The 15,627-nt window shown below is 36.6% G+C and overlaps 1 protein-coding gene across 4 annotated transcripts in view; it reads right to left on the bottom strand.

Annotated features, from left to right (window-relative positions):
• Nucleotides 1–15,627, bottom strand: part of scn8ab (sodium channel, voltage gated, type VIII, alpha subunit b) — a 55,810-nt gene that overhangs the window by 14,708 nt on the left and 25,475 nt on the right. For 2 of the 4 annotated variants that reach the window (XM_082190296.1, XM_082190295.1), the window contains exons 12-20: nt 13,508–13,834; nt 10,998–11,130; nt 10,558–10,796; nt 9,305–9,478; nt 8,154–8,510; nt 7,328–7,804; nt 3,835–3,952; nt 3,121–3,275; nt 1,683–1,856 (exon numbers count right to left, since the gene is read on the bottom strand). In XM_082190296.1, the coding sequence (XP_082046422.1) occupies nt 1,683–1,856; nt 3,121–3,275; nt 3,835–3,952; nt 7,328–7,804; nt 8,154–8,510; nt 9,305–9,478; nt 10,558–10,796; nt 10,998–11,130; nt 13,508–13,834 (2,154 nt within the window). The remainder of the gene's footprint in view (nt 1–1,682; nt 1,857–3,120; nt 3,276–3,834; nt 3,953–7,327; nt 7,805–8,153; nt 8,511–9,304; nt 9,479–10,557; nt 10,797–10,997; nt 11,131–13,507; nt 13,835–15,627) is intronic. The other 2 variants (XM_082190298.1, XM_082190297.1) reach the window with 1 other exon arrangement.

The following is a 15,627-nucleotide window of genomic DNA, read 5'->3' as shown; positions in this document are numbered from 1 at the left end:
AGTGAATTGCATGAGTAACATTCTACGAAGATTAATGATTAATTAAAATTAATTAATAATTCCATGAATTTTGGATGATTTGCTGGTTTTTGAACCTGGATTTCACACTAAATTTACTCACTTTTCATTTTTTGACATGGAAAAGCAAAATGAATGAGTCATATTAAATGGTGGTATTTTCCTATGTGGTTTCAACTAACTGAAATATGTATAATAGATATAAAATTTTACATTTAAAAATGTAAAATATTCTTCTGTTTTCATGAGTAGACGAATTCAGGGTCAATTTGTTCATATACCTAACATTTACATTGAGTAGTTTTTTTTGTGAAAGAAGGAAATAATAATACATCATAATATATCTGGAAATTAAATAAAAGAAGATAACAATGTTTCTGTACCTTTCTGTTCAACAGTAAACAATTTTCCATAACATTTTTCAGTACATAATATATATCTTAAACAGGGTATTCTGGATGGTGCGTCATGTCAAAAAAAGTGCCCGTTGCAGATACGTTGGATGGGTTTATTATAAGCGAGACTCTCGCATTCGCTCTACACAGAGTGTTAGCTACTCAGTTGCTTACTCTCATGACACATAGCAAAACAGCTAAAAGTATTCTTAATATGTTGGACCTTTTATTGAAAGTAGCCTACATTTACCTGTTGAGACATGCCTTCACAAGCAACTATAAGAGCTGTGATTGTGATGTTTGAGTTGAGGGAGGCACGACATGCGAAAGGGCCATTTGCAAAATATACTGTATTTTAATAATTCTTCTATGTTGCCACCGCCACTAGTGTCTTTAACAAATGCATAGAATATCGATTAATGACCTCTGATAGTTACAGTAGGTCTACACAACTACTGTCTTTAACAGTTTTCGTAAAAAATTAATTTCGCTGTGGAGAAAATGAAATACTATGAAAATAGTATCAGTTATGACTTTTCCCCCCCATTTGATAGTCTATTTAGTTTTATATCAAATACAACGTGATTTTCGTTGATGGAGATCTGACAGCAACTGCAGCTTTCCCTGCGCAAGAAATCCCCCATATTTGAGCAAACCAATGAGAATGCGGGACAATGATGATGATGATACATAACAACAGAGTGTTTGTGGATCTGCTTACACGAAACCCTCTGTAATTGGCAGATTCGAAGAATTGGCAAATAAATAAATGACAGTTACATATATATTACCAAGATTTTATCATGTAAGCTTTATGGTACACCTCAAACAATGAAATTTGTTCATTTTGGAATAGTATTAATACTAATGTGTGAGTCCACGAATGGCTTGGGAATGAAGCATTCGCAGCATATATGGACCGCTCGCCCCTATCAAGACTGTCAAGACATGGACACTGTTGGAAACACGACTAATAAACAGATTAAAGTAAGTGGCGCAGCACCCAAGCATTCTAAATCAAATCTAATTTTAAGATAATGACCACTGACCTCAAAGCAGACCACAAGGACCAAAAGGTATAGAATAGGAAAACATATAAATCGCCCTAATGACTAACAATGCACCATGAAATAATCAAAACTACTATATACATCTGCAGAATAATCCATCTGTACTGTGTGAAAATTAAGTTAATTGTGAGAGCATCACATGATGAGGCACTGCAAGGGATAATGGTTGTGATTTATGGACATACTATAAGTTACTTACATCCACAATGAAGAAGTCCAGCCAGCACCATGCATTGGTGAAGTATTTGACGAACCCATAGGCCACCCATTTTAGCAACATTTCGAGGATGAAGATGTATGTGAAGACTCTGTCTGCATATTCTAGGATGATCTGGATGGTTTTCCTCTGTTCAATGTATACATCCTCAAACGCCTTAGAAACAAAACAGAGAAAAGGATTTATTTCAATATCAGCATTTAATTAGGCCATAATTCTCAATTCTCATTTCATTTCTCTACTTATTCATATTAATATTAATTCACATATTTAAAATTTTTGTTATGGTAAATTAATCTAATAAAATGATGCATGTTTGTCAAAAATAATTGTCTTATTTGATGAATTGATATCATCTGCAAATTTCCCACAATCACTTTCAGTCCCTGACATCACCAAAGTGTGGCACTGCAGCCCCACTTACTTTAGCTCACACTTTCACTTCAGTGGGAGTTTGGCTATGGTCCCTAACAGCAGCTGTGAGAGAGGCAGCAGCATCTTCTGCATGTGGGGCCTTTTTCTACAGCATTTGGCTATGGTCCCTAACAGCAGACATGAGATACTGCAGCCCCAAGACAGACTGCTGAGGTGCAGGGGCCAGTTCAGCGCAATATAGTGATAGCCATTAGCAACTTCCATAGATCATATAGCACACAGCATGCTATGCAGCCTCAATCACATTACAATCTACCTGCACTACTGTTCTAGCGCATTAGTTTTGCACATATACATTGTGCAAGGATGAGAAATCTACACTGTGCCCATATATCTTCCATTTCAGAGAATCTTTAGCTCAGCTTTTGTAAATCTATATCACTGACTAACAAAAATGCCCAAAGCAGTTATGAATTGGCAAATTCCACTGCTTGTTAGACTGGATTAAATAACTAATTTATCTGTAATATGCATCAAAGTTATTTGAATCATTTTCAACGGATAAGGTGCAAAATAAGGCCTTGAACTTTTAAGAGTTAAGAGTGTTTTAAGAGTTTAAGTATTTTTTTAAGTACCGGTAAGTAAAAAAAAGCAGCTTAACCTTCAGAAAATGTTGACCTCAGAAGGTCAAACTAAACATTAAATTAATTGTTACCCTGTTATCAAAAGACATCTAAATACAACTTAAACCCTTATTTGTTTGATTTTGTAATTTTATAGAAACATACATTTAATAAAAAAATTATAATAATAAAAGTAAAAAAAGAGAGAGTTGCTCAAGTTATTTATTTCCGTTTAAAAAAAAAACTAAAAAACATAGGATGTGTGCTTCAAACACTTTACAAAAATGATTAGAATACCAAAGTGTATAGCATCTGTGGAAAGTATTTACATCTTTGCACTTTTGAGAAAATAGTAGCAAATAATATCAGCTTCTACATTTAAGTAATAATTGTATAGTGCGTGTGCATGTGTGTGACCTCACCAGAGCTCCAGAGCTGAGAAGAATCATAAAAATGATGAGCGTTTCAAACCAGTTGTGTTCAACAATGAGGTAGCAAGTTTTCCTCAGAAACCACCAGTACTTTCCCCAGCCCTCAGTAATAGGCACGTCACAACATTTGTACCGTGCCACACAGGCTGAAAAACATATTACATATATGCTGAATACACATTTACATCAGATCGACACTCACAGTGCTTTTATATATATATATATATATATATATATATATATATATATGAATACATAGGCTATATATAATATAATATATAAATATATTAGGGTTGCACAAATTTTTGGGGGCGATACCGATTTTAACAAACAACTATTGGCCAAATCCGATGCCGATATTTGTCACTTGATCTCTTATTTGAACTTTTGTCATTAAAATCCATTGGATCCATTTAACATTCAACTGGCCAACATAAATACAACAACAAAGATGCAAGGGAACAAGGGAATTTTAATTTATAGTGTTAATATTAATTAGCGAGTTCACAAATGAGCATTCGCAGCTTATATATACCGGTATATATTACATGATCATGATTTTTTTTTTTTTTCTCATTTCTTAATTCATTGTAATTCATTAAAAGTATTTCTTCAACTGACAGCCCTACTAAATACTCATACATAAAGTATTTAACAAAGTCAGATGTACATTAACTTTTAAACAAGCACACATGCATTTCTCACCATCAGTCCAGCAGGCCTCTGGGTCTAAGTACTCCTCTACGACCTCCACTACAGCCATTTCCTCTTCATCAGGCTTTATGTCAATAGTACTTCCCTCGGAAGAGCTGGTGTCATCCAGCTAAAGGGAAAAAACACATATCAAAATAGATTTTGTTTATTTTGATTAATTCTTCTACTTCTATTTTATCTATTTCTTTTAACAAGAGTCTTTTCAGATGGTCACAAACAAGGTCAAAACACAAGGTTCACTCAAATCAAATGAAAAAACTTAAAATGTGCTGGATCAACTTAATTCTTTAACTTTTTGTCACAAATTAATATGATTATGTTAAATCCACTGTTAAATGAAAGTTACCGTAATCATTTTGTGTTGGGACTATGTGAATAATTTTTGTTGACATAACTAACTGGACAGTGGATCTGTAGTTCCCAGCATGCTTTGCATCAGACTGCATTAGGAGAGTAACATTTTGAAATTTAGTGTTAATTTATGTGTTTTTCAGGAAAGATAAAGACTTGTTAGTGCTTAATGTTCAGTTACGTTGGAGATTTAGAAGAGTTTCTGTTATGTTTTTTTAGTTTTGTATAGAACCATTGTATAGAAGACTGGTGCTTGTGCTCAGGATGTTGGTGGTTACATGATAACTATGATGTTTTTTGCTTCACTCAATGAGCAAAAACTGTGCTAATTACCAGTAATGAGACCAGTGTCTTCTTACTTGCTCATCCAAAATGTTGCATATAATAATAAGCAAAATTGTCTTTAGCATATTAACGTGCTATTGCTAGTTGACACAGGAACTTAAATGTATTAAGTTGGTTCAACAACACCTTATTTGTTTAAATGAACTTCTTGTACCATGGAAAAGTTTGTCTTAATTTAGTTGTTAATTGAACAAATTTATTTTTGTGCGTGTGTGTGTGTAATCCTGACTAATCCAGCACTCCAATCAATGCTTTCTCTAGTGAAAAACTTCTGCTGTGTTAGTCCACAGAAATCCCTGAATGCAAGATGCAATATAAATTGATACCAGCACCTGAGTTACAGTGGGTCAATAATCTTTCCCACTAGTAAGTTATAAACTGAAGCCAGATGTGTCCTAGCGCTAACCTTCACTGTTCTTCTGGGTGTCTATCTTAATTAGCATTCACTCTACCCAAGACACAATTAACCTTGACTCAACACTAACTGAATTAACAAGGTTAAAAACTATCATCTACATATGCAAATCAGACAGTGATGAATTACTTTTTGCTGTATTTATGCAAATCAGGTGTTGTCTATTGATTTACTTTTTGTTGCATATTATGGTACAGCACAGTTGTATTTACGTCTTCCTTACAACAGAAAATAATAATGCTGAGAAAAAAGGAGTAACATTTCCTAGTTATAGTTAATTTCTTAATAATAATATAATAATAATAAATATGATATGATATAATATAATATAAATCGTTATATTACAATAATTATTCTGATTAATAATAAATAATCGAAAAGTTATAATAGTAAATGATATGAATATGAATCTATATAATGTATATATTATATTATTAAAAGGAAGCAACTTAAATGTGGCATATAACTCCATGTGCGGAGTCATCATATTCTCTTACTGCAAGTACCTACAGTATTATAATTTAATAAGAATGCAAACACAGGCACTTGAATATATACCCATATAAACACATTCCTAAGCCTAAGAGCTTGACCCTGATCACTGCAGGCCAAGATGACACAGCTGTTTTATAAAACCCTAAATGTTAATACACATACACACACCGGCAGTCGGAAGCATCAAAGGCATAAAATAACCCTTCCACACCAGACACCACCACTGCAGTCCTCCCTGACCCAGCCTGGCCAATCAGAAATGAAGACCCACCCAGCACTGCTCTGACTGGCTAACAAAAATTATCTACTGTAATACCACTGGCTAGATTTTCAGCACATGTAGTTCAGCAGTACTGGATCTGTTACGTCTAAACTGGGTCAAGGTGACCCAGTCTTTGCACAGAGACCAGGACAATGACAGGAGAGTCAGTATAAATGTATGTGCTACACATGTTGAACTACATTTGATTTTGGATGACAAGTGACTGCTGACATTATTTTGGTTCAATCTGCTCCCTGGTAGCATGCTAATACATACATAGAACAGAAAACTATTGAATACCCTTTAGGGGCTAGCTATGCTCTTTGTTTTGAGGGGTATACAACAGCTTTAATAACCTAATTTTATTGAAACTTACACACATGCACGTGTGCCAGCACACACACACACACACATACAAAGGAAAAACATTACATCATCTGGTGGACTGCATCTATTCTTTGGCTGAGTGGCTCAGCACTCAGCAGAAGCAGCAAGGCAATAAATCACAGGAATAGCACAACTCAACATTCTTATACTGCCTGCAAAGCCTTAATCCACCCATACTGCTGTAATCTGCAGCCCGTAATCAACTACTGAGACTGACTTCATCTACACACACGGTCATAATCTGATCATACTTCCTTTCATTTAAGTTTCTCATCATTTGATTCATTAAAATATACACATTTAAGCATAATGCATTTAGTTCCCAAAGTATCAAATACAAAATAAAAATGACTAGTTTGCTTTACAATTCAATGCAGTCCTAATAATCTATATTTATTTGGGAATTCATCCTCTACTGAATCAAGGCGCCTCCTTTTGTCATTTTATTAATAAATAAGTCATATTTAATCAAAAAGCCCTATTATGGCCTCAGGAAATGTATAAAGTGATGCGACTGAATGTTAAACAATCATTTTGTACCAGGAAGAGAAAGTCTGACTCTTCCAGCATACACAAGCCAACTCTTTCTGAAGTAAAATGATGCAAAAAGCAACATGGACTCAAAATGATGATCCTTGTGAATTCTGTACAGTAAGCAGCAGCAGTAAGCCATTTTCAATTCCTCAAAGAATACAGTATGGGCTACATAAAATTTTCCACTGCTTTTCTTCACCCTAATAAAACATTTTCTTTTAAATAACCTCAGCACCTGCTTTAGTTTTAATATATGAAGTCATCAGAACATTTTTAAACAATTATATTTACATCTAAATAATACAGTTTTATTCTGAGATTACAGAATTAATATTAATATTAATAAGAGTTTCCCCTACAGTGAATGAAAAATAACTAATAATTTTATGTCTTTTAGTAAAAGTCTCTATAAAGATCCAGTATGGAATTAAAAGTAGCATTACAATATGTTAGCTCTGACCCACCTCTGCCCCTAGTATCAGAGGTGCTTCTGATGCTGCTTTGGTGTTGTAATTTTTTTTGCTATTGCCATAACAACCTTTCATCATTCACTTCAACCTGTGTAATACCAAAGACTGAATATATAGCAAAAAGATAGGAGTTGGTCTTGCACATCCGACATAGCTATCAAGAGGTAAATATAATAATGGCGCCAAGTGAATTGACTTTCCTTTAAAGGAACTATGAATACTCACATCTTTGCTATTTTCCACATCCGACTCACTGCTGAAGTCCTCTGTGTTGAGGTTCTCAAAGTCCGACTCTCCCACAGCGATGGGAACCCGTACAGTTAGGTTGGGGTTGTGTATGAAGGACATGGGCTCCTCATCAATCATGTACTTTCCTACGCTGCTACCAATGCCGCTTGTGGTGCCATTACCATTCTTGGGGTAATTCAGATCACCACATTTAATGTCCACACCAGTGTGGTTACCCATGAGGTTGAGTTTTTTGTCATACATGTCATCAAGAGGTTTGTCTTCGTCTTCCAAAGGTTTCTTCTTCAGGATGTGGGCAATCAATAAACGTACATGAATTTTGAACCAAGCGATACCCTTCTTAATGCGGATCACTGAAATCTGCAGGTTGTTCATCTCACCGTCATCATCTGTGGCTGCCAGATTATCAGCACTGAAAGAGCTGAGCAACAAGGCCAAGAACAGGTTCAGCACCTGATCAAGAGAAAGATCAACAATTTAGCTTTTTATATGTTGCACTTGATTGTAGACTTGAAGTCCACAAGACCATAGGCTGTCCCCTTTGTCATTTTTTGGTTCAACCATGCTCAAGATGTGCTCTCATGTGGTCACAATGCATCCTGGATGCACCCTTTTTTGAAGACTTTAAAATGAATGTGTCATTATTTCAACAATGTGCAAAACCCAATCAGGCCCAAACTCCTTCTGAACCACAAAATGACATAGGATACCCTACATGCTTGCAGGACATTTCTTACAATGAGGGAGGAAATAGTGACAAAGAAGCTGAAAGAACTGCAACATGGGAAACTTTAAAACTCACCACCAAGTTTCCAATGACCATCACCATCATGAATACAGTGAGACACATTGTTTGTCCAGCCACCTCCATACAGTCCCACATGGTCTCAATCCATTCTCCGCACAGCACCCGGAACACGATAAGAAAGGAGTGGAAAAAGTCGTTCATGTGCCAACGGGGCAGCTCACAGCTCACTGCAATCTTACACACACAGTCTTTATAGCTCTTCCCAAACAGCTGCATGCCCACCACAGCAAAGATGAAGACGATGATGGCCAGCACCAGGGTCAGGTTTCCTAAAGCTCCCACAGAGTTACCAATGATCTTTATCAGCATGTTCAGAGTGGGCCATGATTTAGCCAGCTTAAACACCCTCAGCTGTATGAGAGAGAAGGTTGGGATTCACAAAAGGATTGGAATAAGAAAATATGAGACATTGTACACTACCCAAAAATTTGGGGTCGGAAAGAGTTTTTTTCATTTTAATGCTCACCAAGGCAGCATTTATTTGATCAAAAATACAGTAAAAAAAAGTAATATTGTGAATGTGAAATATTTGTACAATTTAAATCAATTTAATTTATTAGTCCAGTCTCCAGTCCAGTGTCCCATGATTCTTCAGATTCTAATATGCTGATTTGGTGCCTGAAGAAACATTTCTTATCATTATCAATGGTGAAAACAGTTGTGCTAATTAATATTTTGTGGAAACCTTACATTTTTTTATTAATAGAAAGTTGAATAGAAAGAACAGCATTTATTTGTAATAGATTTTTTTTTTTTTTTTTTTGCCTTAAAAATGTCTTTACTGTCACTTTTGATCATTTTAATGTGTCCTTGCTGAATAAAAGTATTAATTAAAAAAAAATCTTACTGACCCCAAACTTTTGAATGGTAGAGTATATACAACTATGGATGCCATACCAAAATGTCAGTAGTTGATACCAATGCCTATAAAATATCACTATTGTTGATACCAGATCTGATACCACATTAAAAACTGATATGCTAATATATACAATTAAATATTTACATAAATATTAACAAACAGTACAACAATATAGATGGATGAATTAAAATGCAAGGCACTAATGATGCTTGCATATCTAATACAATTTGGTACTACTATCTATCAAACAAAAACATGTGCATGGACTTCACTCATAACGCACCAATCTGAAGGATCTGAGCACAGACAGTCCCTCTACATCGGCCAGCCCCAGCTCCACCAAACTCAGGCTCACAATGAAGCCATCAAAGATATTCCAGCCCTCCTGGAAGTAGTAGTATGGATCCATGGCTACCAGCTTTGCAAACATTTCAGCTGTAAAGATACCCGTGAACACCTGAGATAAAAAAAAAATTATAAAAAAAAGTAGACAAAGAAAAATGTTGATGAAAAATTTGATGTTAGATTGACATTGTAGATAAATATGTTTAGTATCTAGTCCACAGAAGAAGAAAAAAGTAACTTAGATTGTAGGTATATAAACATGTTGGGGTTTATTTTGTGATAATTATCAGCTATCATTTACTGGAATGCACCATTGCAAAGACCAGATTTGAACTTTCCTTTAAAAAAAAATGCAATAAATATATGCTGAACTGTCGAATAGGTTTCCTCAAAAATGTAAAAATTTCGACCACTGGACATGTTCGCCATACCTTAACAGTTTATCACTGTACTAATACACAGAGCTGCCTGAAATATTAATGTTTTGCTTCGCCTTCACATATCTCTCTTATTCCTCTGTATTGTAAACATGAAATGTAAAATACTGCGAGACCACTGAAAAAGATATGAGAAGGAGGGGATGGGTTGTAGAAGATACTAGAGACTGGAACGATTGCAGAAGATTGGTGTAATGCAGGCTGTATTTTCAATGTAGGTACATCATATGCTGAGGAGCAGACATCAGTGCTACACTGCCAGAGACATAACTTAAAATGGAAATGTGGGACAGGGTTCAGTGTTGCAGCTCAATACAGAAATGAGAAGATGGTCAGGACTGAGAAAGGAAACCACTGAATTTAGGGCTGTCAATTGATTTAAAAATGCAATCAAATTAATTACATGATATGCCAATCAATTAAACCTATATATATATGAGATAAAAGTCCCCATATAAAGACAAACGAAAAAATGTAAATATAATAAAATAAAATAAATACATCTGCATTCTGTTCCACTTTTGCTGTCTCAATACAAGAATGCATCCTGTATGAATAGCAGCCCCTTTGGGTTTTTGTGGTTAAAGCGCAAAACTTAGAGCAGTGAAATACAACAAAAAGGTCTGCAAATAAAATTTAAAAAGAAGAAAAAAAAAGTATAACTTAAGCGCCGTGTTTTTTGAATGCTGTGTCATGCACGAGGTGTTTCAAAAAAATGTAAAACAGTCAGTGACATTCGTCTCCATCTTCTTACCAGGTTTCCAACAGAAAGCACCCCCTCAAATTGCTCTGTCATGGGATAATGCTCCATGGCCATGAAGACTGTGTTCAGCACAATGCATATAGTAATAGCCAGGTCTACAAACGGATCCATCACGATGAGGTTGACAATCTCTTTTATTTTTATCCAGAGTGGACAGCACTCCCATATCAAGAATGTGTTGGCAAACTTATACCAGCAGGGCGGACATTTTCTCTGAGAGTCCTCAAGCTCTGTGGTGACAAAAAGAATAAGGAGAAGAGGGGAAGATCAAAATATTGAAAGCAGACAGACAGATAGATAGATAGATAGATAGATAGATAGATAGATAGATAGATAGATAGATAGATAGATAGATAGATAGATAGATAGATAGATAGATAGATAGATAGATAGATAGATAGATAGATAGATAGATAGACGTCACATTATACCTTCCACCAGCGTGTTTGTTACAACCGTCATTGCACTATTGGCTCGCTCTTTCCGACTAAAGGAAGTATTGAGCTGGTCCACTGACACCATTAGAGAACCTGAGTGTTTTCTCTTCCCCTCCACCTCTGTGGTCTGATGACAGGAGTGACATGATGTGAAGAAAGACAAAGATCAATCAAAGATGGAATTTTTTTTAAGAACCATGTAACCCATGTCAACACACATGCACAAGCTGACAGAAACACAAGCACAAACTCATCCTCAACTGTATTGTTCCATTTAGCCACTGCTGAATTGTCTGATATATTCCTAAAGTGAATTTTCTCTCTAAATAAAGAATTGTACCTAAATACTTCTCAAATTGAGTTTAAACAAATTACTTGCTATTAATAGAATAGAATTGGATTCTTGGACCTACCATAGCTTCCCTCACAGACACTCTACAGTAAGTAGCTACATAATATACATAGTCATTCATAACCCTCAATTTAAAAATTAAATTTCCATCCTCAACTTTTATACACTAGACCAAAGTATAAATAAGTGAAGCATTGAACAGTGGTTCTCATCCAGGAGGCTGGGGTCCTAAATGTATGCTGGTTTTAATAATAATAATAATAATAATTCATTACATTTATATAGCGCTTTTCTCGGCACTCAAAGCGCTTTACATAGAAGGGGGAATCTCCTCAACCACCACCAATGTGCAGCATCCACTTGGATGATGCGACGGCAGCCATATTGCGCCAGAACGCCCACCACACACCAGCTTACTGGTGGAGAGGAGACAGTTTTCCACCCCCTTTTTGGGGTGAATTTAACTCTATTCATAAAACTCAATGATATCTAAGATTGTAAATGACAGATACCTATTTTACTTCAGTTACAAGACCATTCATTCATCACTGCCAGCTGCTCAAAAGGTTGCCTACTTGTCCTCCAGAGAACATCATCATGCAAGAAGACAATTTACACATTGCTTAAGGCCCAGTTTTCACTGCCATTAGAAAAATCTCTTGAATATCAATTCACTTGGTATTGTTGGTGTTGGTCAAGACAATAGCCCATTTCACACATACAGTCTTTACTGGTAAATTACCATTAAGATATCATGTGTGAACACGACCTTTTCAAAAATACCATTCCTCCGCACCAAAACAACAAGCTTATGCTGCATTCACGCCATAACATCCTCACCTCCCGGTTCACATCCTCAGACTCAGATTTATCACTATCAACGCCGAAATGAATCTGCAGCAGTCAGGTGGTACAAGTCAGCGTTCTTTAAGTTGTTTACGTTCATTATTATTGTAATGTTATGTGCTTTGAGAGTTAATTGAGTTAATTAAACGCTTTGCAGACTCTGCTCTGGTTGTGCGCGTTCATGTGTTTTGGAGGAGGCGTGGAGATTTGGAGATGCTCTGAAGAAAGGGTGGGATCTTATGATTTCAAAGCTTGCTTGCTATTGCTTGCCTCTCCGAAATTGCCTTTCCTACCTTTAATTTTCTTTTCTATGCAAAGATGAGCTAGACGATCATCTGTCTGATGCGCCGCGTCTCGCGCTCGAGATCATGCCTTCTTTCCATTCATCAGTGCTGCGGTTCTGCAGTTATTGCATCTTCATCCAAGTGGATGAAGAAAACTGCTCAGCGTTTAAAGGTCATTTCTGATGATTGACATCACAGAGTTTACTGGTGTGCTATGTGAAATGGGCTAATGTTTATCTGTTCCTTTCAATTTCAAAGTTATTTCATCTAGATTTTACATTGCAATTACTTGGTGAAGGCTGCATGTTAAGTAAAATGTCTGAAACCGCATGCTGTACAGCTGGGTGAAAACTGGGCCCGAGATCATGCTTTCCACATAGGAGGAGAAGGCAAAGAGAGTATAAGGATGTCAATCCACCATGCTATTTAAAATGAAGCAGAATGCTGTTATTGGAAAGGTAAGGATAGGTTTTTCTTGCATCACACTTTTTTTTGGAAGGGAACAGAGTGGTCCTGAAATTCTGAGAAATCGAGGTGGAAAAAATATAATGACAAATTTGATGTTGTGGTTGACATGAAGGTGTGGGTTAAGTGTGACCTGAAGAATATTGTAGGTACCTTATTTAATGTGGTAATGGAATTAGTATCTAAATTAGGTTTAGAGGGGATGGGTTTCGTGATAAGTTAAAGATGGGCATTAATGTGCACAAAGGGACCCCTCGAAAACTCCCCCAAGGTTTTTTGTTTTTTTTTGACTGGCCATGCCATTCACAGAGGGAGAGCACCGGCAGGGGAGTGGGACTAGTAAGATTGTTAATCAAGACAAGAAGGGAAAAAAGAGACAAGAAAGGAAGGAAAAAGGAATCATTTTGGAGTTGAGAAAGAACAGACAGATTAGAAACTCAGTGAAGGAAATGCGGTAAACGAAAAGGGAAAGAGAGAGGAAAAATCTGAATTGGAATCATAATCGGCCACTTCTGTCATGCCTATACTCTGAACCTGCCCCCTGTGGACGTCCTTACACTGTCATCAGAAGCTGCCTTATCTATTTTCACCTCAGGCAGTAGCCGGCCGGGTCCAGGCCCGATCAGAGACACCACGCCATTGCAGTCCACCGTGCTGTTTCTCTTGCAGCCTGGGTGGGGTGCCAGTGGGTTAATGCGTGACGAACCCTGGCTGTAGCCGCTGTAGCTGCTGCGCCTGTATGGGACAAAGAGGGAGCCGCGGCGGTCTTCACTCTCCTCGACCGTGCTGTGCTCATCGTCCGCAAACTCATTCTCCGAGCCCTTGAAGCTGAATATACTGCTGCGGCGGGACATGAAGGGCGAGCCAGGGATACTCAACAGGGACTGTAAAAAAAAGAAGAAGAACAGCACACATGAGAATGAGGAATCTTCAGTGAGTGCAAGAAGCCAGAGCAACATATAAACATGAGAAGAAAAAGACATTTGCATTGCACTGATTTCCCATTCTTTTTTCTGAGTGGTCTGCCAACTAGTGACTCTCAGAGACGTGGAGAACAATAACTGCTGACCAAAGTCATTAAATGAATTATTTAACAGCTAACTGCAGGTCACTTCTTGGTATTCAGAGAACCCTTGTTCTCTATTCTTTCATTACTTCGAACCCAGTAAAGCTGACCAATGCAAGTCAGCATAAAATCAAAACAGTTTACTGTCTTATATATATATATTATTTATTTTATTATTTATTTATTTCATTTCAATATCTCCATGCTTTCCTCTTAAAAGACTTAAATTCAGTGTTGTTATTGTTCACTAAGGCTGGGCGTACACTATGCGAGTTTAGGCGCTCGTGAGCCCTTGCTTGCACACATTACGAGTCAGTAATCCTGATAATCGTGTCAATACAGTTGGTACACGGCACGACTGCATGGCGAGCCGGTGGCAATCGCGTGAGCTTTGGCACTAAACGGTGGGAGATGGGAGTTTTCAATATTGCTGCTTTAGCTTCAGATAGAAACATTTAAATACATGAAAGACAGCTATGCAAATGACTCTGTGAATAACAGAGCACAACATGGTCATTTTGTTCAACAAAAAACAACTAGAGAGTGTATTTGTGTGTGTCAGTGTATGCGTGTGCTATAGGGTTACTAGTAGCCTATGTGATGTGGTTTATGATGTATTTATGTTTATGAGTTGGGAAGAGGGGTGACCATATGTGCATTTTCCCGAGGGAAAAAAATCGCTTGCGAGCTCCTACGACAGCAAAAATAGCACCATGTACGCCCGGCTTACAATTTAAACTATTAAAATTCATTTTCAAAAAGCTGAAATAAAATATAAATACTAGATGAAAAACTAGAAATGTTGCCTTGGCAACTAACTGAAATAAAATAACTTTAGGTTGAAGAACTGATCAAAATTAATTAAAACTAATTAGAAATATATTTCTTTTTAAATGACAAAAGCACACAACAAAATGACTCATAATAAACTAAAATTAAAACTATGAAAATATCCAAATAAAAGCTGATTCAAAACATTAATAAATACTATAAAAGTATGTGAATAATACCAAAATAACACTGCTTGAAGTGACTTAATATAACCAAATATGTATTAGTCAACAGCTATTTAGCAATTGTTTTTAGCAAACTTGCATTCTCTGACTTCATTCTGGAATATTGTAACACCCAAACTTCACAATCCCATCAATACATTCTTTTCAGATTAAACATTCTGTTTCACCGAGAAACATGTAATATTAAGGTAGCTTAGTGTGTTAACATAAGCACACTCTTGCTCATATACCAAAAAGAAGCAGTTATTCTTCTACAGAACACTCACTTCTGTTCTGACTAAAAATCACTTCCCATCTGAAATTCACAGATGATACAAAATGCTAGTTGAGGCCACTAATATTGAAGAGTTCTAACTGTTTGCTGAAATTCACTGATAATGCGGAATGCTAGTTGCTAGCGCAGGCGTTTTCTCTGCGGTGCGGCTGAGAGCCTTCTCCCTAATGGGCCGGTTGACCACTGCACAATATGTACAGCAGAAAGAGGCCCAAATCTCTCAGCAGGGACTATTTTTCTCAGACCACTCTCTGAAGAGAAGTGAGTTGATCTGGTAAAGGGTTGAGACCGCAGTGCTGCAATGGAAAAGTCCTATGGAGA

The sequence above is a fragment of the Leuciscus leuciscus genome (assembly GCF_965113295.1).
Source record: "Leuciscus leuciscus genome assembly, chromosome: 14".
In the NCBI taxonomy this organism is placed as follows: domain Eukaryota; kingdom Metazoa; phylum Chordata; class Actinopteri; order Cypriniformes; family Leuciscidae; genus Leuciscus; species Leuciscus leuciscus.
This window is presented reverse-complemented; position numbering and strand designations above follow the sequence as displayed.